At 42.4% G+C, this 24,632-nt stretch overlaps 2 protein-coding genes across 7 annotated transcripts in view; one reads left to right on the forward strand and one right to left on the reverse strand.

Annotated features, from left to right (window-relative positions):
- The window catches only part of CHD1L (chromodomain helicase DNA binding protein 1 like), a 55,427-nt gene extending 33,781 nt beyond the window's left edge, over nt 1-21,646 (reverse strand). For 2 of the 5 annotated variants that reach the window (XM_069090184.1, XM_069090189.1), the window contains exons 1-7: nt 21,445-21,646; nt 15,810-15,922; nt 12,862-12,968; nt 12,637-12,751; nt 10,962-10,993; nt 7,782-7,863; nt 1,645-1,807 (exon numbers count right to left, since the gene is read on the reverse strand). In XM_069090184.1, coding sequence (XP_068946285.1) covers nt 1,645-1,807; nt 7,782-7,863; nt 10,962-10,993; nt 12,637-12,751; nt 12,862-12,968; nt 15,810-15,922; nt 21,445-21,532 — 700 coding nt within the window. In that variant the 5' untranslated portion in view covers nt 21,533-21,646. The remainder of the gene's footprint in view (nt 1-1,644; nt 1,808-7,781; nt 7,864-10,961; nt 10,994-12,636; nt 12,752-12,861; nt 12,969-15,809; nt 15,923-21,444) is intronic. The other 3 variants (XM_069090186.1, XM_069090188.1, XM_069090187.1) reach the window with 3 other exon arrangements.
- FMO5 (flavin containing dimethylaniline monoxygenase 5) overlaps nt 18,648-24,632 on the forward strand; it is an 82,020-nt gene continuing 76,035 nt past the window's right edge. Inside the window, exon 1 of one of the 2 annotated variants that reach the window (XM_069090192.1) lies at nt 18,648-21,264. The gene's annotated coding sequence lies outside the window, so the exon portion shown is untranslated. Of the gene's footprint in view, nt 21,265-21,739; nt 21,863-24,632 lie in introns of those variants that run through there. The other variant, XM_069090190.1, reaches the window with a different exon arrangement.

Raw genomic sequence — 24,632 nt, forward strand, 5'->3', positions numbered from 1 at the left:
TGCCCCCCGCCCCCGTTCACCTCCGTCCATCCCTCTGTCCCTCCACCTATCTCTGCTCTCCTGCTTGCCTCTTCCGATATCTACTCTCCTGCTTTCCTTTTGTCTTTATTTCTGCAGTGCCCAGCACTAAGCCTGGCACATGGCAGGTATTTAGTAACAGGGCTGTATCCAGGGGACAGACAATGATGTGATGGAGTTTGTGGGCAGGGTGGGCAGCAGAGGGTTGCCATGGAGACCACTGCATGGTTATTACAACAGATATACTCAGCAACACAGGCATTTGGAAGAGTGGTGCGGTAACCCATCCACACCAGTGATGGCACACTATATATTCTGTATGAGTTCATCTGTGTGTATATGGTTGTCCCACACTGTTCTTTGTGTCTGCACTATCTGGCATCGTGCGTAGAACACAGCAAGTGCTTAATAAATGCTTGAACTGAGTCACATGCACGAGGTAAGCTTACCTCTTCCATCTCCCGTGCTCCGCTCAACCCAGGTTTTAAGATTTGTTGCAATGTGGAAAAGGAGAAAGGGAATGCCTAAAGCAATCAGTGGGGAACTCTGTACCTCTCAGAGAAACCCAGTTAGATTCTGGACAGCTACAAAACTGCAGGAACTCTGGGGGAATCTGGTGCTAACTCATTTAGACAACCTGATTTTAAAAGGTGGGCATTTCAAACTCAGAGCAGCTACATCTACTCAATCTACTGGAAGGAAGCTCTTTTTTTTTTTTTTTTTGGCCTTTTTGGAGGGGGGAAGACAGGGCAATTGGGGTTAAGTCTCCCAAGGTTGCAGGGCTAGTAAGTGTTAAGTGTCTGAGGCCAGATTTGAACTCAGGTCCTCCAGACTCCAGGGCTGGTGTTCTATTCACTGCACCACCTAGCTACCCCAGGAAGCTCTTTTAACCACTGCTCTGGACTGTATTGTGTCAAACTCAAATAGAAACAGGGGGTCACTAAATCCTATGTAAGGAGGAAGATATGCAGGACTCCAGTAAGTGAAGTCACGTGACTAATGCGCAGCAGGGTTCCCTATCCTCACCACCAGCATTCCCCTCAGAAGGTGGCAAGGACAACTTGGCTTGCTTCTAGTTAATGCTTCGAGGGATGGGGAACCTGCAGCCTTGAAGCTACATTTGGCCCTCTAGGTCCTCAAGTGGAGCCCTCTGACTGAATACAAACTCTGGCCTCAAGGCAACTGGATTCAGTCAAAGGGTCACAGGTGAGGACCTAGAGGGCCACATGTGGCCTCAAAGCCGCGGGTTCCCCACCCCTGCTTTAGGCTCTCCAAGTCAGGGTATCAACTGTTTTTTGAGTCCTGGACCCATTAGGCAGCCTGGTGAAGCCTATGGACACCTTCTCAGAATCATGTTGTTATATGCCAAAAATAAAAAAAATATGTAAGATGTCAAAGAAAACCAATTATAGTAAAATACAGCAATGAAAATAAACACACAGACAGACAGACAGACACACACACACACACACACACACACACACACACACACACACACATTCACAGACCCCAGAAGGAGAAAGTAATCTGGAATAAGGAACATCTAAATTACTGAGGCAAAGTTCGAGGCTCGATCTTCATGCTTCATGAAAGTGGTTTTGGAGGAGATAAAAGGAGGTAACTTACCTGAATCAGCTTCTTTCTCAACAGCCTGGTAGCGTTGAATGAAATCTTCCAGCTGATCCTTTGGGAAGACACTGGGCTCCACAAAGCTGAGGAGGGAGTAGAGCTCCTCAAGGCTGTTCTGAATGGGGGTGCCAGTCAAGAGAAGGCTGAAATCCACAGAGATCTAAGCAAGAAGAACAAAGAGGGGTGGCTAGGTGGGGCAGTGAATAGAGCACCAGCCCTGGAGTCAAGAGGACCTGAGTTCAAATCAGGCTTCAGACACTTAACACAAAAACTAGATAAGTGACCTTGGGCAAGTCACTTAACCCCAATCGCCCTACCCTCCCCCCTCCAAAAAAAAGGCAAAAAAAATTTGAAAAAATGAAAAAAATTTTTCAAAAGTTTAAAAAAAAAAAGAACAGCGAGTAAGAGCACCGGCTCCAGAGTCAGGATGACCTGGGGATCGAGTCCCGGGCTCAGACACTTTGCACCCACCCAGAAACACCTGGCCATGTAACCTTGAGCGAGTTACTTAACCCCAATTGCTTAGGGGTGGCCAGGTGGCTCAGCAAGTAAGAGCACCGGCCCCAGCATTGTCGGGATGACCTGGGGATCAAATCCAAGCTCAGATACTTAGCACCACAACCAGAAATAACTGGCCATGTAACCTTGAGCAAGTTACTTAAGCCTGATTGCTTAAAAAAAAAAAGAACAAAGAAATTACCCAACAAAGTAGCTGCCTGGGCCACATGCCATGAGCTGGCTTTGTGCAGAGGAGAGCTGAAAGCATTAGTCTCTCGATATAAGCAGTGACTGAGGTAGGAAGCAGGAGACATGGTGGATGGAAGTGCCGTTAGTGGTGGGTGTTCACAAAAATCAGCACTCCATGGAGGATGGGATCCTCTGTCTTAGAAACTCCCTCTGAAACAAGCCAGCCTGCTGCACATGACCATGATCTGGCAATGATCCTGATGAGATTAAGGGGCTTTTCATTGTCATAACCCAAAAGTCACCCATCTGAAATTAGGTGGCACAGAGGATTGTGCACCAGGCCTGGCATCAGGCCTGACCTCAAACCTGATCTCAGACACTTGTTAGCTGTGTGACCCTGGGCAAGTCACTTCACCCTGTTTGCCTCAGTTTCTTCATATGTAAAATGAGCTGGAGAAGAAAATGACAAACCACTGTAGTATCTTTGCTAAGAAAACCCCAAATGGGGTCATGAAGAGTCAGACACAACTGAAAATGACTGAACAATAAGAAACAACATTAACTTATACACAACTTATCAGAAAGAAGAAAAGGCTGGCCCAGAGACCTAAAGTGGCTCATCCAAGGGGACAGAAGTGCTGAGGGGCAGGACCAGGATTAAAACCCATGTTCTCTAACTCTACACCCAGAGGTCCGTTCTTTTCCAACCATCCCCCTCTTGCCCATAAAGGGCTAAAACTCGAAATCAAGTGATTTTCCTTGGAGCCACACTTAAACTCGGGTCTCCTCCTTCCAACAGAAAGGAGGCGATTATCCCAGAGTCTAGAAATAAAGTTGTAGAGTAGAATTGGCCAGCATCTCTGTAGTCCTGTCTGGAAGAGAAGGCACCCTACTTTTGAACAATTGCTCCTACTTATTCAGATGGTGATATCTCTGAAGTAAAGAAGAACAATTCATTAGGCTAACATTGCTTGGAAAATAAAGAGCCTTCAAGGACATCTAACTCATTTTACTCTGACTAGACATTTACCCAAGAAATTTCTGTTGTATAATTTGGTCTCTTGCATGGACCTACTCACTGGGAAGGCCACAGAGTTCTCCTGTGCAGATGGCCAATCCCCAAATGTATAAATCAATTAGTTGGCACCAGAGTTCACGCATTGGTTTCTTCTTGGTTTGCTTAGTGTTCCTCAATTAAAAAAAAAACAACACCCTGGGTGAAATAACCACACTGAGTTTTTAGACTGGAAAGCTAAGGACCATATTCAGGAGCAGAGACAATTGTAATGAGGTGCTCAGAAGGCCAGGATGAACAAAAAGTCATCTAGTCATGCTGATGCACCCGAGTAAACAAAACGACAGAGGCTAAGTTTAACCTGATTGATATCCCATTACCTGGAATGATCTCAGCATTCAGTTGTTTACAAGAAACTGTAGGTTCTTAATTACAAAGTCTTATCTGTCCCTTAACATCAACTCAGGAGGATCTTAAGTTAAGAACAGTTAGCAGTTCAAGCACTCACGTGATTGAAAAAAAAACAAGCTAATTGTTTAGTTATCACCAGTCAACCAGATTTTTCACCGATTTAGACTTTGCCCCAGGTATTTCTCATAGATTCTCCAGAGCAAAAAAAGTCAGAAATGACCAGATGCTATAGCTGCATAATAAAGTAGGTGGCTAATGTGTACCCTGACAATCTCATACTGACAGTGATGGGTCACAGGACCAAAACCAGTGCCCCTTAATCAGCTCCACCACAGGATGCCCAAGCAAGGATGGGCCTAGGGGAGGAACAGGTCTGTCTCTGTCCAGGGTGGCTATGTATATCCAAGGACGGAAACAGAATAAAGAGGGGAAAGACACAAGAAACAGAAATTGTGGGGGATGGAGTCAAGATGATGGAGTAGAAGCAGATCCTCCACAGCTCCAGCTTCCACCTTCCCCAATTCAAGTAAAAGGGGACTCTGAACAAACTTTGGAGCTACAGAACTCACAAAATGACACAGAGAAGCTAACTTCCCACTGAGGACAGCCCCGCAGGCCAGCAGGAATTGGCCAGCACAGTGCTCTGGGAGCCGAGCCCAGCTCCACACAGAGGTTTTAGCCCCAGGGCAGGCCTGACCAGCTGCCAGCCAGAGGGACTCCAGATCAGCAGCAGCTGTGGCCATTTCCAGAATTATCAACACATAGATGCTAAGGACAAAGTGAGAGGTCAGAGCACTGTGGACTTTGGGACCCAGTAGTTGGGAGTGCATCGGCTTTTGAGGAGCTGCAGCTGCCCCCATGGGGCAGCTTCAGCTCCTGGCCTGCAGAGTGTTGGGGGACCAAGCAACAAGTCTGAGGGGTAATTGTACTTGCTTTAACCTGCTTGGATCTGGATTGCAGTCTAGGGTGGTGGTCCTAGGAGATGTGTCCAGCTTGCCACAGCATGTGGAGGCTTCAGCAAGGGCACCCAAGTAATACCTCTGGCAGCTGAGAAACCCCAGTGTTTGGTATGAAGATCCCCTGTCTAGTAGCAGAGTCCTACTGTGGCAAAAAGCCCAAAAGTCAAGTAATTGAGTGGCAACATGACCAGGCAAAGGAAACAAAGCAAATAGAAGAACCCAACATTAGACTCCTATTTTGGGGACAAAAAGGAGCAAAGCATGGAACAGGATGAAGACAGTGAAGTCAGAACTCCTGCACCAAAAGCTTCAAAGGAAAATACGAGCTGGTTACAGGCCGTAGAGCACCTTAAGAAGCAGATAACATAAGTGGAGTTAAAATTGGGAAGAGAAGTGAGAACGATGCAAGAGAATTATGAAACGAGAGTCAACAGCCTGATTGAGGAAAATCATACCTTAAAAAATAGACTAACTCAAATGGCAAAAGAGGCTCAAAAAGGCAACGAGGAGAAGAATGCCTTAAAAAGCCAAATGGAAAAAGAATCTCAAAAGCTCACTGAGGATAATCATTCCTTCAGAATTAGATTGGAGCAAATGGAAGCTAATGACTTTATGAGAAATCAAGATGCTGTTAAACAGATCCAAACAAATGAAAGAATAGAAGGCAATGTGAAATATCTCATTGGAAAAACCACTGACCTGGAAAACAGATCTAGGAGAGATAATTTAAAAATTATTGGACTACCTGAAAGCCATGATCAAAGAAAGAATGTAGAAATCATCCTCCAAGAAATCCTCAAGAAAAACTGCCCCAATGTTTTAGAATCAGAGGGCAAAATAAAGGTTGAATAAAATCCACCAATCACCTCCTGCAAAAGATCCCAAAAAGAAAACTCCTAGGAATATTATAGCCAGGTTCCAGAATTCCCAGATTAAGGAGAGAATATTACAAGCAGCCAGGAAGAAACAATTTGAATATTGTGGAAACACAATCAGGATAACCCAGTATCTGGCAGCTTCTACACTGAGGGATCGAAGGGCTTGGAATGTGATATTCCGGAGGTCAAAGGAGCTGGGATTAAAACCAAGAATCACCTACCCAGCAAAACTGAGTATCATGTTTAAGGGGAAAATATGGTCATTCAGTGGAACAGAGGACTTTCAAGCATTCTTGATGAAAAAACCAGAGTTGAACAGAAAATTTGACATTCAGATACAAGAAGCAAGAGAAGCATGAGAAGGTAAACGGGAAAAGAAATCATAAGGAACTTATCAAAGTTGAACTATTAACATTCCTACATGGAAAAACAATAATTGTAACTGATGAAACTCCTCAGTATGAAAATATTTGAAGGGAATAGAAATATATATGTCTATATATGAGGGTGTATGGGCATATGAATACATATGTGAATGTGTATATATGTTTACAGGTATACATAGATAGAGGGCACAGGACCAATTTAATAGGAAGGGATAATACTTAAAAGGTGAAATTATGAGTTGAGAGAGGAATATAATGAGAGGAGATGGGGAGAGACAGAATGGGGTAAACTATCTCATATAGAAGAGGCAAGGGAAATGGTTACAATGAAGGGGAAGAATAGGAAGGCAAAAGGGAATGGGTCAACCTTATTCTCATTGAATTTGGCTTGGGGAGGAAATGAAATACAAACTAAATAGGGTATCTCATCCTACAGGAGAGGGGGGAAGGGAGTGAGAGGGGGGATGATGGAAGGGAGGGTAGGCTGGGGGGAGGGAAGTTGGAAGCACCCACTTTTGAAAAGGTACAGAATCAAAGTAGAGAATAGACCAAGTGGGAGGTGGGATAGGAGGGAGGGAAATATAGTCACTCTTCTACAATATATCTACTGTGTTAACGTTTTGCATTAGCTACACATGTACAATCTATACTGAACTGCTTATCTTCCCAGTAAGGGTGGGTGACAAGGGAGGAAGGGAATGAATCTGGAATTCAAAGTTTTAAAATTAAATGTTTAAAAATATGTGTGTATATATATATATATATATATATATATATATATATATATATATATACTATTATTAATACTATTTTGCACTGGGGCATAGAGATCCACCATGCCCTACTAGAAAAGTCAAAGGGGGTATGGGAGAAGATATGGGAGAGAACAGATTGGAGGAGAGGATATCCTGTGGGACTGCTATTTTGGGGCGGTGGGTAGGTAGGGGAAAAACAGGGAGAAAATTTGTAACTCAAAATGTGGCGGAAATGAATGATGCAAATCAGAAGTTAATAAAGCATTTGAAAAATGAAAAAAAAAGAAACAGAAATTATGAGGAACATTCTAAGGCATAAAAATTTGTCCTTTAACATGAGATGTGAAATTGGCAAAAAAAATCCCCAACAAATCAACAAATAAAAACAAAGAGAAGAGGAACCCAATGAGCCCACCACTTCCCACGAAAGCCAGATGTATCTGGGGACAATTCTAGGTGTGCTGCACCAGCAAGGGCATGATAAAGGAGAACCATCACTGTCATAATGGCACTGAAGCAAAGGGGAAAGACCTGAGGCTCACAGGGAAGAGGGGATTCTCCCTCCCCATCATGAATTCCTAGACCTAAAACTGACTCATGTACTTGAAAGATCACCAAATTTAGGAGAAATGAGTTACCACCCAGCAAAACCACATTGCTGAAATTTTTCTGGCCAAAGGATCAAGACACACTCCTCTTGGGAGAAAGATACAGCCAAAGTCCCAAGCAGTACTTTGTTACATAAATCTGTGGCTTTGGAGGAAAGCGATCCTCCAACTTATTTCCAGCTGGAAGTCCAGCCCATCTCCTTTGGCGGTTATGGTAGGGGGCAGGCTTGAGGGTCTCAGTCACTCAAAACTGAGCACCCAGGTGTTTCCTAAACTAGACAAGCAATATCATATCCAAATACCCACATTGTCACTTGACCGCTGTCAACCTGCTCCTACAGAAATCAGACAAACCAAATGACAAGAGTCCTTTGTCTGACATAGTCTATATGGAAGGACAAAAATGAAAGGACCAAGAAACCATCCTGTGTTTACCTCTGAAAGGGTTCTGTGCAGCAGTGAGCTCTGATTCTTCAATCTGTGGGCTTCATCCACAACCAGAATACTCCAAGAAAAACTGTGAGGAAAATTAATGTTACATCTCTGTTTAATCCAAATACAGATCACCATCTGGTGTGTTTTTGTTAATTAACTTATTTCCCAGTCACATCAAGCAGCTGAAAGACTAACAATGGGCCAGTTTTAACAGAAATGGACCAAATGCAGGTCAATGACTTCATTCATTCACTCATTCCTTTACTCAACCAGCTCTTCTTATGCCTCCATTTGCTACAAAGCAGGAAGACCTGAGGAGGACACCAAAGACGTATAAGGAGCCATCCTTTCCCTCAAGGCTAGGGCCATGGCTAGCCAATTCAACAGACATTAAGCACTTATGTGAATGGTGTGGTCTTAAACAACAGGAGGTGGGCATTAGGGACATAGGTTCTGCCCTTAAAGAGCTCACCTTTTTCTGGAAGGACACAATGTTTACAAAGAAGTATAGTACTGGACAGGAAAAACTGAGGCATAGAGAAAACTTACATGTATGTGTATGTATGCGTTATGTCTGGGTCTGGTCGGGGGGAGGGAGGAAAGGCTTCACAAAGAACATACACAGCATACAAGTTAAACCTTAAAAGAAGATCAGAATTTCAGGAAGTGGGAAGGAGAATCAGGGAACTCCAGGCACGGAGAATGCTATGTACATGCAGAGGTGAGAGATGGAGAGTTAACTTTGGGGAACAGGTAGTAGTCCATAGTGGCTGGAATGCAGATCTGGTGAAATGAAAAACGAAATACAACTGCATAGGAAGCTGGGAAGCAGATTATGGGCAACTTAAATATTGGGCTAAGGATTTTACATTTTATCCTGGAAGCCACAAAGAGCCAGTGAAGACTGTGGAACAAGGAGCCAGGCTTAGGCCTGTGCTTTACCAAGTTTATTTTGGCAGCTTGGAAGAGGTTGGATCAGAGAAGGGAGGGACGTTAGGAGGCCAGTGTAATCAACTAGACAAGAGGTCCCGAAGGCCTGGCATAGCCAACGTATGGTTGGAAAAAAGCGGAAAGATGCAAGAAATGGCAGAGGTAGAATCAATAAGACTTGGTAGGTAATTGGACATCAATCAACCAACCAACAAGAAATGATTATCAGGGAGGGAATTATGTGCAAAATGCTGGGGATTCAAAGGCAAAAATAAAACAGTCCCTACCCTCAAAAGGCTTGCATTCTATTATTCATAAGTATGTACAAAATAAATACAAGGTAATTGGGGGACCTTAGAAGCAGCTGGAGTGATCAGGAAAAGGATTGTGCAGAGGTTGAGCTGAGCTCTGCTAGGGATTATGAGGGGCAAATGGGTGGTGCCTTCCAGGCCTACACAAAGGCTGAGCTGGGAGATGAGGTGCTGTATGTGAAGAATGGCACCAAGGGCAATTGGGCCATTCCACAAGAGTGTGTGACCGTGAAATGTGAATTAGGGAGTGACATGGTCACATACAGACATATAGAGATGTGCACGTATGTGTGTATGTATATATATTTATATTCTTTGTATATATACATATATATGCACAAAGTGTGTGCGTGTGTCTCTGTGTGTGTGTGCACGCGCATTTGGAAAATCACTTTGGTACCAATATGGAGAACACAGTATAGAGGGGAAACTTATTTGGTGCAAGGAGAACAATTAGAAGTCTACTGTAACAGTTTGGGTGATGGGGGACAGGGATGATGCCAAGGTCATGAGTGACTGAAGGAGAGCAGCATTTTCAACACAAATGGGGAAGTCTGGAGGAGGAGCAAGCCTTTAAGGGGGAAAATAATGGACATACTGAGTTTGAGATAAGTTGGAACACCCAGGAGGGTGCGCATCTCTGCCCAGGAGAAGATGATAGTATGTGACTGGAGATCAGGAGAGGGATTAGGGTTAGTGTATAGTTTTGGAACTCTACAAAAATGATACCTAAATCTATGGGAGCTGATGAGTTATCCAAAAGACTGGGTATAAAAGCTAGGAAAGGGCCCAGGACAGAGACCTAGAAGGAGAGGCGGGTTAAAAGCTACAGAGAGATCAACAGATGAGCACAGAGAAAACCCCCTGGATTAAGCCATCAGGAGAGATGACCTGTGATCTTAGAGTGATGGCTCAAGTTCAGTGACTGACACAGAAACCAAACTGAAAGGGACTGAGGAGTGGCAGAGGGGGAGGAGGGAGATGGGAAATAGAGGGATTACATGAAAGGTGATCTCAGGAGAAAGGTACTGGAAATGAAGTGAGGTGAGGGAGAGGGGAAGCCTGGAAATGCCTCTTGTGGAGGGTGGGATTTAAGCTGAGTCTTGAAGGAAGCCATGAGGCAGAGGTGAAGAGGGAAAGAATCCCAGGCAGAGGGACGGGCAGTGTAAAGGCACTGAAATGGAGATGGGGTGTTGTGTGTGAGGGGCAGCAAATAAGTGAGTGAAGCTGGATCTCAAGGTGTATATAGGACAGTGGAGGGTAAAAAGACTGGAAAGAGAGGAAGAGGCCATCTTGTAAAGTGCTTTACACTTGATCCTGGAATTAAGAGGAAACCTCTGGAGTCAACATGCTCAAACATTATTTTTTCCAGCTCTGTTCAGTAGTAGGTCAATAAGAACAATCGAAGTAGGTGGTGGAGGATAATCCAGGACTGGGGTTTGGCAACTGACACTTACACAGTGTTTTAAGGTTTGCAACCACAATAACCCTAAGAAAGAGAAAATGTCATTATCCCCATTTTACAGATTAGGAATCTGAGGCTCAGAGGGGTTAACGCTCTAGCTACTAAGCCATACTGCCTCTCCAGAGCTCTTATCACTGCATTTTAGGGGATGATGGACCTGAATGCAAATTACTTTTACTTTAGTCTTTATCTTCTAAAAATAGAAGAGTTGCCTGTGAGTGGGGGGTATGACTCATTAACTGGTTCAAAATGTTCACTTCCTGAGTCCTTATAACAGATTCTCTTTGCTTTTCCTTAAGTACTGGGCCTGGAAAAGTGTTCAAGGGGGTACTTATTATATATGGAAAGATATAAACTACAACGACAAGGGGCAAGATGCTTTAAAAAGGGAGAAGGGAAGGGGAGTTCTGATTCAAGGACACGTCTGTAATGCACTAGCTAATGTGGACTTTGGAATCAACACCATTTACTCACGTTTTTAGAAATGCTGCGTCTTTCAGGAAAATCTGAAAAATTAAACAATGTATGTTACACAAAGTCTGTACAGAAATAGTTCCTTTGGTAATGAGTTAGTGATGGTCTCTCCCTCTATGCTATTTGTCTTTACCTTAGGGTCTCAGGAAACTCTAAAGAAATTTTCCTAATAACAAAATGTACAATTTGGAGCCCAGCTCTGCAAAACTCCCCAGGAGAAACTGGGTTAAAAATATGATTTGAAATATAATTAAATATAATTGGAAATCATTTAGCAAAATAAATAAAAATATAATATAACACAGATAATGTTAATTTGTGGTTTTTGAAGTCAATGCTCTTTGAATTTGACACCACTTGAATAAGGTACCGGTTAATTTACTCAGTAGTTACAGAAAAGTCCTGGCCGGGATAGTAATAAAGATTTCCTACCAGGGAGCTTTAATGGGGACCACTGTGAAAACAAGCAATAGAAGTAAGGCATACACCAGGGCAGAGGCTTGCCCAAAGTAACCTGGCAATTCAGGGCAGTATTCAATGCCTACTTCCACTAATCTGTCAGTATAATCTTCAGTATCCCAGGGGAACAACCAGGGGCTAATCCAACTACCCAGATGACAAACTGGACTAACAGAAAGCCTGCCTACGTATTAGATTGACTGAACTACAGCATCACAGAATCTGAGAGCTGAAAGAGACCTCAGCGACCATGCAGTCATACCCATACATGAAAGAAAACTCCCCAAAGTCAATCAAAAAAGTTACCTGATCATTTGCTTTTTCCACACCTGTCCTATTTCTCTGCTACAGAGAAAATGAGAGTCATGCTTATCCAAAGCACACTCCTTGATACAGACAGCACTCCTTCTGACCCTAGATGCAGAGCTGGAGGAGTCATCAAAGGTCACTTAAATCCAATTCCCTCATTGTACAGATGAGGAAACTGAGGCCCAGGGTGGACAAATGACCGCCCAATGCCGATCTGAACCCAGGCCTGCCAAATCTAGAGAGAGCTCTCCTTCTACTCTCCTGCACGATCTCCTTCACCCCAATTTCAGGAATGTGCGCTATGTCTGAAGAGGAGGGGCACTTACCTCACAGTGTAGTTGTGAGGATCAAGAGATAAGATCTATAAAGCACTTAGCAGGGTGCCTGACACACAGTAGGTACTTAATAAAGGCCTGTTCCCTTCTCTTTCCTTCAGCCACAAAACTGCTGACTTAAGAGTTAAATATGGATTCAGCAGCTATGGTATAGTAAAGCACCACAGCCCCTGCTCTGTGTATGGAAAAAGAGTCAACGTAGGCACATTCCAGGAATGATCAGACAGCAAATTATATGCAAGGGGAAGGGGCAGCCAGAGGATAATCCCTCCCCAGCAAAATCCTGGCTCAAACAGCGCTGGACTTGGGCCATGATGCTTAGATGGGGCCTTGCCTTGTAAAATTAAAAGGGAGAAAGGGGTAGGATGAAAGGAGAGGGTGTCCTCGGGGCATTCTTCCAGTCAAGGCGCCTCAGTGACTTGCCGGGTTGGCTTTGGAAGGGCTGCCGTAAAGGTTCTCTGATGCTTAGCTAAGGACCGATCCAGGAGACTGGACTACCTGGCTTAAGAACCTGTCCCTCCTTCCCGAAGCCCTCTGTCCACATCAGCTTAGGCTAGACAACAGATGAGTACCTCATAGGTGCTCAGGAGCACGTGAAAAGAGGGGTCCTCCTTTAGGACTTGCTGCAGGTGAGCTCTCTCCTCCTTGTCACCTGTGTATACTTTGCAGGAAAGGCCAGGAGCAAATCTAAATCCAAGAAAGGAACAGAGCAAAGGAAAAAGCCTCACGTTAACGCATTTCAAAATGTCAGAAGGTCACGGTTACTTTTAGCAAATCGGGATTTCGATAGCACGCACCTTTCCATCTCTTCCTTCCAATTGCTCAGAACAGACAAGGGACAAAGAATCAGAAATGGTCCTTTCCTCTTTAAACTTCCAGTCAAGTAAATAAGAAGGGCAATAGTCTGGAACAGGGGAAAAAAACAAGGAAAGAGCTTTATCCCCCTTTATCCCCCCTGCCCCATTCATGTAGAACGACTCCCATGACCAAGCCCCAATTCCATCCTCTCACAGAAGGACTGAGCTGCACCAGCAAGCATGCTGGGTACAGCCTGAGGATAAGTGGGCCCCCCTGGTCTCATGAGGCCAGAGGGCTTTTAGAATCAGGATGGCGACCCCAGGATGCATGACAGAGAGTGAGTCACTCTGTCCAGGCCACCATCTTCTAGCAACAAACACTCCACAGCAACAAGTTCAGCTGGCTCCCATTTTCTAGGCTCCACTGTAGCTGCCGCCACCACCTCTACTCAGATGGCAGAGGCATTCTGGGAAATGCATGGTGTCATCCTTTTCCTCTGTCCCTTCCTAGCGTGATAAAGAAATGTGAAAACACTGCTGAAACCTGGTGTAGAGACCAAGCAGAAAGAAAGGGGGAAAAAAGTACACAGGCATCCTCAAAGTCTCAGGGCAGATACCTGGTTTCTACTTCTGTGTTCTCACTGCAAGTTGCACTAATATTTTTGGTACACCCTGTATTTTGGGAAGAAATGCCAAAATGAGAGATCACAAGGGGCACATGTGGGAAAATAGACTCTCTCCCTATTCCCACCAAAAAAAAATCTTTCTTAGGTAAAGACAGTTTCTTAGGTAATAATTAATAATCATAATCATAATGTGGGGAAAACAGAAAATGATTCACAGAAGATGCTACTGAACTATGAAAGATCAGTTCACTCTGCTCCCATTGAAATAACAGAGTAGACTAGAGAGTCTCTTTTATTTTTCTGTGCCATGGACCTTTAGACATAGTCTAGTGAAGCCTATGAATCCCATCTCGGAATAATGTTAACTGCTTAAAATAAAATATGTAAGACTGCAAAGTAAACCCATTCTCTTAAAACCTAGTATAGTGTCAACCACACTGGCATACCCAGGAGGGCTGCTGGCACAGAAGGGGCCAACAAATCTCTTTTAATTACATTCACTAGTTCAGGGGAAAAGTCAGCACCTTGAACTTCAGAGAAAATATAAGTAGAGAAAAGACCTATGCACAGGGCTTCTGTCTGAGAAATGAGCACAGATCAAAAGGTCCAACTCTCTGACCAAGGTAATATACACAGTTACCAGGGAGAGAAGCACCAGCATCTGGGTTTTTCAAAGGCAGGAGGCTCCTTAACAGCTACACAGTTTCATCTGATCAAATCACAACATCTTCCAATGAGTGAGCCCCAAACAAAAATGCTAATAGAGTATGTATAATCCTCCTTCAGAGTCAGAGGGCATCACAATCCTTGTGACCCACTGCCTAATTACAAAGTAACAAAAGGTGTGGGCCTTCCTGAAAAAGGACACCTCCCCTTAATGGGTTCCACCTGAGGCCTATTAATGGGCAGGAAGATCTTATATCCCATTAACATTATATTTAGCTATCTAATTAAAGTAACATCGAGAACCCCAGCTTAAGAACTGAGATACAGGAAAAGAAGGATAATACAGCATCTAATAGCAGGAAGAGGTCAATAGGAAAAGGTGGGTAGACCCCTGAGAAAGCTAGTTTGTTGAGGACCCTCACTCAAATTCCAATCAGCATTAGTCTAGTTTGATGCTATAAGGGGTAATGATTGTTAGCAATTATTTCATACTCCGTTTAGTAATACATATTTAGTTAACTAATCAATAACAGGTATGAGAATAAGCAATGATTTAATCCTTATTTTGATTAAGTTATATTGGAATATAGATTCTATAGGAGGGCCCTATTATAATAGGCCCCCAATTTTAATACTTGCGTACTAGCTATAGAGCTTACTTGTGTAACTGCAAGAATACTGACATGAATATCTTCATCCTGTCTGCCTCAGATTCCATGACCAAACCAAGCATGGGTGGTGGCATGATACAGAAAGCTCCCCTGTGACATGTTCTTGGAGCTCATACCATCTCCTCTTGCCTGACCCATCCATCCTGTAACTACCTGGTCAGCAGAGATATTTCTTGCTTCACCCAACCCGTGACCCCACTGATAGACCATTTTGCTTATTCTGGCTTATGAGTCACATGTCAATTAATGGAATTATTCTGTATTTGGTATAGCCACTCTAGAATGTCTCAGTATCTAACCCTATAAAAATAGGGCCCTGGAAGGCGGGGGTATCTCACATTGTGAGGAAGGTCTGAGGTCTGCTTCCTTAGGGGGCCAGGTTTCTTTAATAAAGTGTTTTGGCTCGGAGGTCTGCCTAAGTTTCTCTTTTATGCATTCTAGGTGATTTTTGGTTCCATATCCCGAGACTGAGAAGTCAGGAGAACAGAAGGAGCTAAGCCTTTGGAAATAAGTAAAGAAGGTTCTGAGGATAAAGCAGACACGGGCTCTGAAGTGGCCCCTTCTATTCACAGGAAATCCTCAGGAGAAGATCTTCTTTAAATCAATTTGTTTTTAACTGGCTTTCACTCTGGCCCAGCCAGTTAGACCACAGTGTCTAAGGAAATTCAATGATCAGGGATACCCTGTAGGCAGGATCAGAAGACTGGGGAAAAAAATCTCTGTCCTGGGTCACAGGCTGAAACCTTAAGCCTAGATCATAATCTCACAATGAGCCACTGGTCATAAGACAATGGAGATATCTCATCAGAAAGTCATCTTTGTGACCAGGAAAACAACCCAAATCTCACCTCTTTTGGGGCAAAGTATGTTGTTGATTGGCTGTTATTGCTGGTACAAACCCCATAAAGTTTGTTGTCTCTTTATAAGTTTAGATTCTCAAATTTTAAAAATAGAGCTATCTCATGAGTTAGTCACAGACGCTTACCTGGCATGTCTTACCCAGGCCCATCTCATCACCAAGAATGCAGCCATGCTGAAGTTGAAAACACTGCACCAGCCAGTTGACTCCCGCCAACTGATAGGAGCGCAAATGAATCCCTACAAATAAAAATCCAAGATGAACAACTACTTCTATTGAATCTTCCTCAGACAGGACTGTAGAGAACGACAGAACCAAGACTCAAACCCCAGCTTCCTTCCCAATACACAGAACAAGTGCCTCTATCATTTGTTGGGAAACTATAATTGTTTAAGCATTTTATTTTCAAAGTGCCTGGACCTCCATTTTTCTCATCTATAAAATTAAGAGGTTAGACCAGAGAACCTCAAAAGTCTCACCCTGCCCTAAATCCTAGGCTATCAAAAGGGCATTTTATTCATCTTTCCACCTAAGACCAGTAAGGAAACATCAATATTTCCACACTCATTGACAGGCTGGAATCCAGGCTGTCTCTCAAGCTACTATGGATCCATTCCTTCACTGATTAAGCTCAGTTATGTACAAAGCACAGAGATAGAAAGATAAGATAGTCCCGGAAGCAATATTCAAACAAACAAAAACAAACAAACAATAAAACCAACCCAAAGGGGGAAAAACAAAAACAAAAAACCCTGAATACTATGTATCAAAATAAATCAGACTTTCTTCAAGAGAGGAACCAAGGACAGGTGCCTGCCTATTATGTGCAAAATTAGGGAACTGATGAGGGTGAAACATTACATACACCATAAGACAGGGTTAAAATGTTGGTTGGTTTTGTTGAATTGGGTTTTTTCTTCTTTCTTTTTAAAAATCTTTGTTATAAGGATCACTCACCGGGTGGGAGATGGGGGAGAGATACATTCAAAAATGAAGTGATATAAACAGAAGATACTAAAAAATAAGATTTTTAAGAGGGAGGAAAAGATACAGCCTCTGTCTTCATAAAAAATTTCTATGATGAAAGATGCTATATAAACACAAATTTATAAATATGATGGCTGTAGATGTCTTCTTGCTTAAAAGCAGCCATCTAAATGAGATCTGGCCCCACTGACCTGAAAAAAAAAATTCTGCCAGATCTTGCAGAAACATTTTCCAAGTAAGTTTGTTTTTAATGAAATTGAAATTATAGTATAGGCTGTGCTCAATTCTCTGTGGTAATAGGAAAGAAGAAAAACAAATAAGTGAACTACAAATCCCTAGCAATACCACCCTTCCCCAAACCTTATTTGAAGCAATTCTTAAAATTAATCTCCTTTTTAATAAAAAATCAAAAACACCTTCTATTAACACAACCAAAAAAGCCCCAACTTAATAGTTTGGAATTTCTTTTATTTCCATCTATAATATTAATGGGATTTAAGATCTTCCCCACCCATTAATAGGCCTCAGGTGGACTCCATTAAGGGAAACTTGTGTAGGGGAGGCTTTCTTGTAGAAAGGCTTTCCAACTTTTTTGTAAATTTCTAATTAGGCACTGAGTCAGGAGGGTTGTGATGTCCCTCTGGCTCTAAAAAGGGTATATATACTCTGAGGTTAGCATTTGGGGTTCACTCATTGGAAGAGTGTTCTTGTGATCTGACCAGATGAGTCTCTGGGTAGCCATTAAGGACCTACCCCGACTACCCCCCCCTCCCCTTTTGAAAAACCCAGGTATTGGTGCTTCTCTCTCTGATAACTATGTATGTATTGCCTTGGTCAGACAGCTGGATCTCTCTGTTGATCTGTGCTAATTTCTCAGACAGTTAGAAGCCCTGTCTATTGGTCTTTATTTCTCTGCTTCCATTTTCTCTATATTTTCTCTGAAGTTCAGAGTGCATACTTTTCCCCTGAACTAGAGAATGTAATTAAAAAGATTGACTTCTTAAACAGCCATATTTCCTAGTAAAGCAGATCTAAGAACCTGTGCAAGCAGCCATTCTGGATACGCCAGTGTGATTGCTGCCACACCACCCCAACACTACAACTGGAGTATATGTTAGGGAGCAGTGAAATGGGGCAAAAGAGAGGGCAACAGGGGTATATTCAAGGAGATACAAGAGTTTTTCATCTTCCAGGAATCTCGTTGACTCTGCAACACTACTGTACCTTCTTGGGTTACTGAGCCTCAAGGGTCTTTCATATATCCCCACTGGAACACTGATCAAGGTGGAAAGGGCTAGTGGGAACATGGTAAGTGACTATTATAATATCTCGATTATCATTTATATGATGATGCACCAAGAACAAAGGAAAAGCGATAAACAGTTCAAAAGCTGCCCAGGTACCCAAGAAATGTTTTCTGCCTTTGTTTTTTGAAAGGTCTAGAGGAAGATCTCCAGCATAGACTGCGGACAACAGAAATCTCACAGAATCAGAAACTGAGATATGTTATGATAATTACCCATGAAGAGAATGTCTACACCAATGAGATAACATATCCACTAAAGTATATATAGTCATCATCATAATTATCCTTATACAAGAGTATATTTGGGTGGTTTTGTATAGTTTTTACAATTTACAATGCATTTTTACACCCATTATTTCATTTAATCTTCCCAGCAAGTTTATGAAATACAAAGGTTGGGGGGGAGTGGAGAAGAACATCATTATCCCTATTTTACAGGTGAGGACACTGAGGTTCTTTTGCCTTGTCCAAATCACAAAGTCAGTTAAGTCCAGGGCTTAACCCAGGCTTCCTAAACCCAACAGGATACACAGGTAGAAAACAGATACAATAAAGAAACACTAAAATCCCACCTTCCACATGAAGCCTTTCCCAATCCCTCTTAATTCCATTGCCTTCCTTCTGTTGATTATTTTCTACTTATCCTGTATATAGCTTGTTTGTGCATATCTATTTGCTCGTTGTCTCCCTTATTAGTTTGGAGGGTAGAAGCTGTCTTTCCTCTCACAGGGCCTGGAGCATAGTAGGCACTTAATAAATGTTTACTGACCGACATTTTAAATCAACAGACACAAGTAGATGAGTCTGCAATACACACTTATATAGCAATAACAATAAGAAATAACTACATACAAACATGTACATGCCTATAGACTTAAACCAGAATTTCCTCTTACTTATTCTCTTGATTCATTCCCCTTTAAGATGGATTTACTTTTAGAAGAAAATAAGAAGTGTGTCTGTTGGTCTTAATGTCTTATATTTGTATGATGCTCTACTGTTTTAAAATGCTTTTATGAGCATTTTCATTTGTGAGCCTCAACAGCAACCCTGTGATGTAGGAGAGGGAAGCATTACTACCCCTGTGTATACTGCAAAGATCCAAGTTTGTTTTGCAGTTTTGAACCTGTTGTAGAATACATGGGAATAAGGCAACATGAGGCTTTATACACCTCTTTATACACCTCCAACACACACCAATCATCTATTTAAGATAATTTTAATGACAGGAAAATAAAAGGCTTTTGCACAAATAAAATGAACGTAACTAGGATAAGAAAGGAAGTAGTTGAATGGGGGAAAAATCTCTGAATCAAACATCTCTTATAAGAGTTTGTATCTAAGACATATAGGCAGCAGAAATATATAACCAAAAGTCATTCTCCAACAGATAATTGGTCAAAGGACATAAACAAACACTTCTCAAAAGAATTGGAAGCAATTAACAACCATATTAAAGAATACTCCAAATCATTAATAAGAAAAATATAAATTAAAACAATCCTTATAGGAGCAGCTAGGTGGCACAGTGAATAGAATAGCGGCCCTGGAGTCAGGAGGACCAGTTCAAATCTGGCCTCAGATACTACCACTTACTATCTATGTGACCTTGGGCAAGTCACTTAACCCCAATTGCTCTGCCTTCCCCTCTCCAAAAAGCAAAAAAACAAAACAAAACAAAACAATCTTTATACCTCAAACCCAAGAATTCAGCAAAGATGACAAAAGACAGGAAGGAAGAGGCTGTGTTGAAGGGGTTGCCTGAAAGGAGGCATAGTAACATGGTGGGAGGAGCTGTGAATTAGTACAACCATTCTAGAAAGCATTTTCCAATTATAGATATGAAATGGTTAAAATGTTCACATACTTTAACCTATAGTTTTCCCTGCTAAGTTACTGACCCCAAGGAGGTCACTAACAAAAAGTTTTCTTTTCCCATACACTCAAAAATACTTCTAGCAGCATTCTTTAGTGGGAGTAAAGAAATGGAAACAAAGTAGATTCCCATCCTGAGAATGGCTAAACAAATTGTGGTTTCATGCATGTAATGGAATATCACCATGTAAGAAACAATGATCACAATGAACTTACATGAATTGAAGCAAAGTGAAGTAAGCAGAGAGAGGAAGACAAGATACACAATGACAGCAAATGAAAAGAAGCACAAAACAATAGGAAATTAAATGAGGCAAAGTTACAAAGAATAAGCTTGGGCCCAAAGACGAGTTATAAGAAAACAACTCCCATCTCCACCCCCTAGGTTCTGTATGGAACACTGCACAGAGGGAGGGACAGACAGACAGACAGACAGGGTGTACTGACTTGCTGAGTTTTCTTTCTTTTTTTTTAATTCTTTTATAAGAATGGCTCTCCTAGGAAAGGTCAGGTTAGAATGGAAGGTAGGATACAGGGGGAAGTCTGGGTGATGTAAAAACAAAAGATGTCAACAAAAATCTATTTAAATGTATCGATAACCTTTTGATCAATCTGAGATGTGGATGAGGTATTAATATCTTCTTTTTTAAAAAAAAAATTAATAGATTAAGAATTTAACCAAAGATCTATTAGATGCCAGGAACAATGGTAATCTTGGGGATAAAACGAAGACAAATATTCCCTGCTCCTAAAGAACTCATGTTCTAATAAGGAAGTCAACATGCACATACATAAGTACAAACAGAATGAACGCAAGGTAGTTTCATATAAGACAGTGAGGAAGGAAGGACGTGCAAGAGCTCCTTGGCTTGTCCCTGGCTTATGCTTTGGACTCTTGCGAGTAAGGGCCAGAGATACACAGTAATGACCACATATGACAAAAACGAGCATTTGCGGAAAAGTCCTACAGATAGTCAAGAACCGTGGTTGCACTCCAAATACAGCACGTACGTTTATTAACTCTGCCCAGCTTCCATTCGAGAGAAGGAACGAAAATCCTAGTTAAAGAAAACCTGGGTCAGTGAACAAGCCCACGACAGACTGGTGGCTTTCCACCTAGTCACAATGACGTGCTCATTCTTAAGATGACTTTTCCTAAAACTGCTCCAAAGTCTCCTTCCGAAAAGCCTGTCTCGGGTTTTGGGGAGGTGGGGCAGACGTTCCGCTTTAACTTCCTTATTTCCCTGCTTCAAACTTCCCATGAGAGCTGGTGTCCAGCGGGTTAAGAATGGACATTCAGCTCCAAAACAGGGTTTCTTTGGTTCCCTCTAGAATGACTCCGTGAACACTCCAAAAGGTCTGGGGCTCTGCTCCAGACCACCGCACCGCGATTGTCAATTACAAAAAATTGAGGTAAGTAGCGAAGCCCGAGAAAAGGGAGGGGAAGGGGGCGGGGAAAAATGAAGTCAGCAGAGAGGGGGGAGAAGAGTGGAGGCTGATCAGTTACAAATAACGCGAGACTTCCCTGCGGAAGGAAAACTGACTACAAGTTGGCGGCTCTCAAAACACCACGTGAGCCCGGGTCTCACTAACCTGTCAAACCCCATTTCTTCAAATCCTCCTCCTCAACTCCGGACCCCGCTGCGGCCTTATTCTGAAGGGCCTGTAAGAACGTGGACATTTCGTCCTCGGGCTTCCCGGGAAACTTTCCAGTCAAGACCAAGCCGCAACGGCGCGAAAGCAAACCCCCAGACTAGCGGCCTTCGCAGGATGTGCGATCATTGGCTGCTCGGGCCGTAACGCGGCTCTCCATTGGTTGTCTCTAATGAGTTCTCCCACCCTCTGCCTGTCCTGGCCCCGCCTCTCTGCTGACTTCATTTTTCCCCGCCCCCTTCCCCTCCCTTAGGGAAGAAGATACCGCAGTTTCTGATTGGCTGGCTGCTAGCAGCAGCTGATTGGTGCTTGTCCAGCTGCAGGAAGGGATCCGAATTCTGAGCGAATCTTGAGACAGGTACTGATGGGCGATGCTCTGAGCGTTGGGTGGAGCAGCCCAGGCAGCCGCGTGCCGGGGGTTGTGTCTCCCCTGTTTTGGAGGCTTTTTTGCTCTTATCGAGTGCGGACAGGGCCTGTTGATTGCTATGTACGTAGTTGGTTTTGTGTTTGGCATCAAGGTTACCCACCTTTCAACCTTTACTGAAACACATCAGAACTGAGTTTTACTGCATTACCTAAAGCGGGGAGTTCCGCCGCTCTGGATCGAGAACTTTGAAAAGGAAGCCTAGGTGACACCGAGGAAAGGTTACTTGTAGAGAGTCTTGGGCCAAAAATAGGTATTGTTCCTTTTTGTGGTGTCTTTCTCTCTTCCCCCCAACCTTTCGGAAAATGCTTAAATAACAAAGCCAGGGGACAATTTGGTTGATGAAATCTTTAGGAGGAGTCGGTCAGCTAGACTAGAGAGATGGCAGCAGGAGCCTCTATATAACACATATAACCCGTATTTTAAGAAGTTTCCGGGGCGGGGGGTTGGAGGGGGTGGGAGGGAGTCCTCCATTTTAAAGGCATCCCGAGACCAAAAAGCTTGATAACTGCTGGTGTAGTAGAAAAAAAATTGGAATAGGGCTCGTGGTTGGATACTATCTTTGACCCCCCCCACACACTGTGTTAACCTTGGGCAAAATCATTTTACCCTCTATACATCTATAAGATGGGGACAGTATCATTCCTGATAAAGGAGAAACCCCCAGAGGACCCAGTTTGAGCCAATCTAAATACCCATACTTGGGATATAGCTAACTTCTCTGACTTTATGGGTATATGAGGGACTTCTAAAGAAACAAGGGACACAGTAACCTGTCAAACCGGAGATGAATTCAGTAAGATTTTTTTTGAGGCAATGTAGATCAAAAACCTGTCTGCTCTTTTCCTCATGGACATAGGAACAGCAGTGAATACCTAGAGAGTAAATAAAAACTGGAAGAAGCATATATTTATAAGGTTCAAAATTATTTCACATCCTCGATCTCATTTGATTCTGAAAACAACTGTGAAGAAAGAAGGACTGGTATTATCTCCATTTTATATATGTATAGACTGAGATGCAAAGAGTAAAATGATTTGCCCAAGGTAACACAGTGGTGGGGTCATAATTAGAACCCACCTAGGTTTCCTATTCCATTCTTTTTCTACTACACCAGTATTTCTCAAACGTTTTGGTCTCAAGACTCCTTTATATCCTAAAAAAAACAGAGGACCCCTCAAAGAGCTTTTGTTTATATAAGTTATATGTGTCTATATTTACCGTATTAGAAATGAAAATGCCTTAGCATAATTATGAAAATAGTTTTGACCTCTCAATCCTCTGAAAGCATCTTGGGAACTCCTGGAGATCCCCAGACTAGACACAGTATAATGTACTATGCATTTTATTACACTATAATGTACAAAAATGTGTCTACTGCTTATAGCATAAGTACAGACTAAATATACATGTGAAGCAATTATTGAACAAAACAGCATCATGGACAGTCACAATGAAATACAAATGATACAGTATAACCAAGTAGATAATGCATCTAGCCCTTGAGGCTAGAAATGAGAGCTCTAATTGTTAGGAAGTTTTTTCCTAGAGCAGGATACAATCTCTCTCCCTCTATCTCCATCTTCTTTCTGCCCACTGGAGTGAAACAAAAAGACCTGGTGACCCTCAGATATTTCATGATGAAGATTACGTTCCCTCCCATCTCTCCCAAGTCTTCTGTTCTTCCCTAGGCCAAGCATTTCCAATTCATAAAATTACTGTTTTATCTCAGTAGCCCCTCTATTCTAACCTGTACCTGAACAAGAATCCTCACTACAACACAGCCAGTAAATGATCATTCAGTTTCCTACCCCAGTATTTGTTTTGATGTGTATGGTTCTGAATCACCTTGTCATTTCATTTGCCCTTCCCTGAACATGCTCAGGGAACATGTTCTTTTCTGAAATGTGGCAAACAGAACACAGTGTTCCAAACTTGTCCTGACATGACAGTGTCAATTGTTTCAGTTGTCTGGTTGTTGCTGCTCTTTCCAATTACATTATTGTAGTCACGGCATCATTTCATATAAGTAATCTAATGCTTTTCTGTGTTGCTTACAACAAATATTCCACTATATTCATATAACACAACTTGTTTAGCCATTCCTAATTGAAGGACAACTGCTTTGTTTCCAATTTCCTACTACTACAAAAAGTGCTGCTTTTTAGTGTTTTAGGACAGTAGTGTTTTTTAGTGTTTAGGACATATGAGACTTTTTTTTTTTTTAAATTATTGACCTCCTAGGAGTAGAAGCCTATTATAATGTATAGGTCAAAGCTATGAGCATTTTAGGCACTTTCTTTGCTTAATTTCAAATTGCTTTCCAGAATGGCTGTACTAATTTACAACTCCACTAACAATGTATCTGTTACCTTTGAGACTACACAGGCACAGTGGAACAGATGATAGGAATTGGGATCAGAGTCCCTGGGTTCAAATTCGGCTCTGCTCCTTACCTCGTTCATCCTGGGCAAATCACTTCGTCTCTCTTGAGATTGTCATTTTCTTTATCAAAAGAGGGAACTAAACCAAATGATTACTAAGGGCCTTTCTAGCTCTAACTAGATGGTCTCATACCATGTTCTATCCCCAAGCTGCCCCATTCAAAAATACTTTAATTTGGCTGGTTGGTTTATCTCCAAAGCAAAGAGATTAGATGTGTGTGTGTGTTTGTGTGTGTGCGTGCACATGTCACGTGTCCATA

The sequence above is a fragment of the Petaurus breviceps genome, unplaced genomic scaffold (assembly GCF_028583685.1).
Source record: "Petaurus breviceps papuanus isolate PSGF00001 unplaced genomic scaffold, PetGlider_PUasm1.0 186, whole genome shotgun sequence".
Taxonomy (NCBI): domain Eukaryota; kingdom Metazoa; phylum Chordata; class Mammalia; order Diprotodontia; family Petauridae; genus Petaurus; species Petaurus breviceps.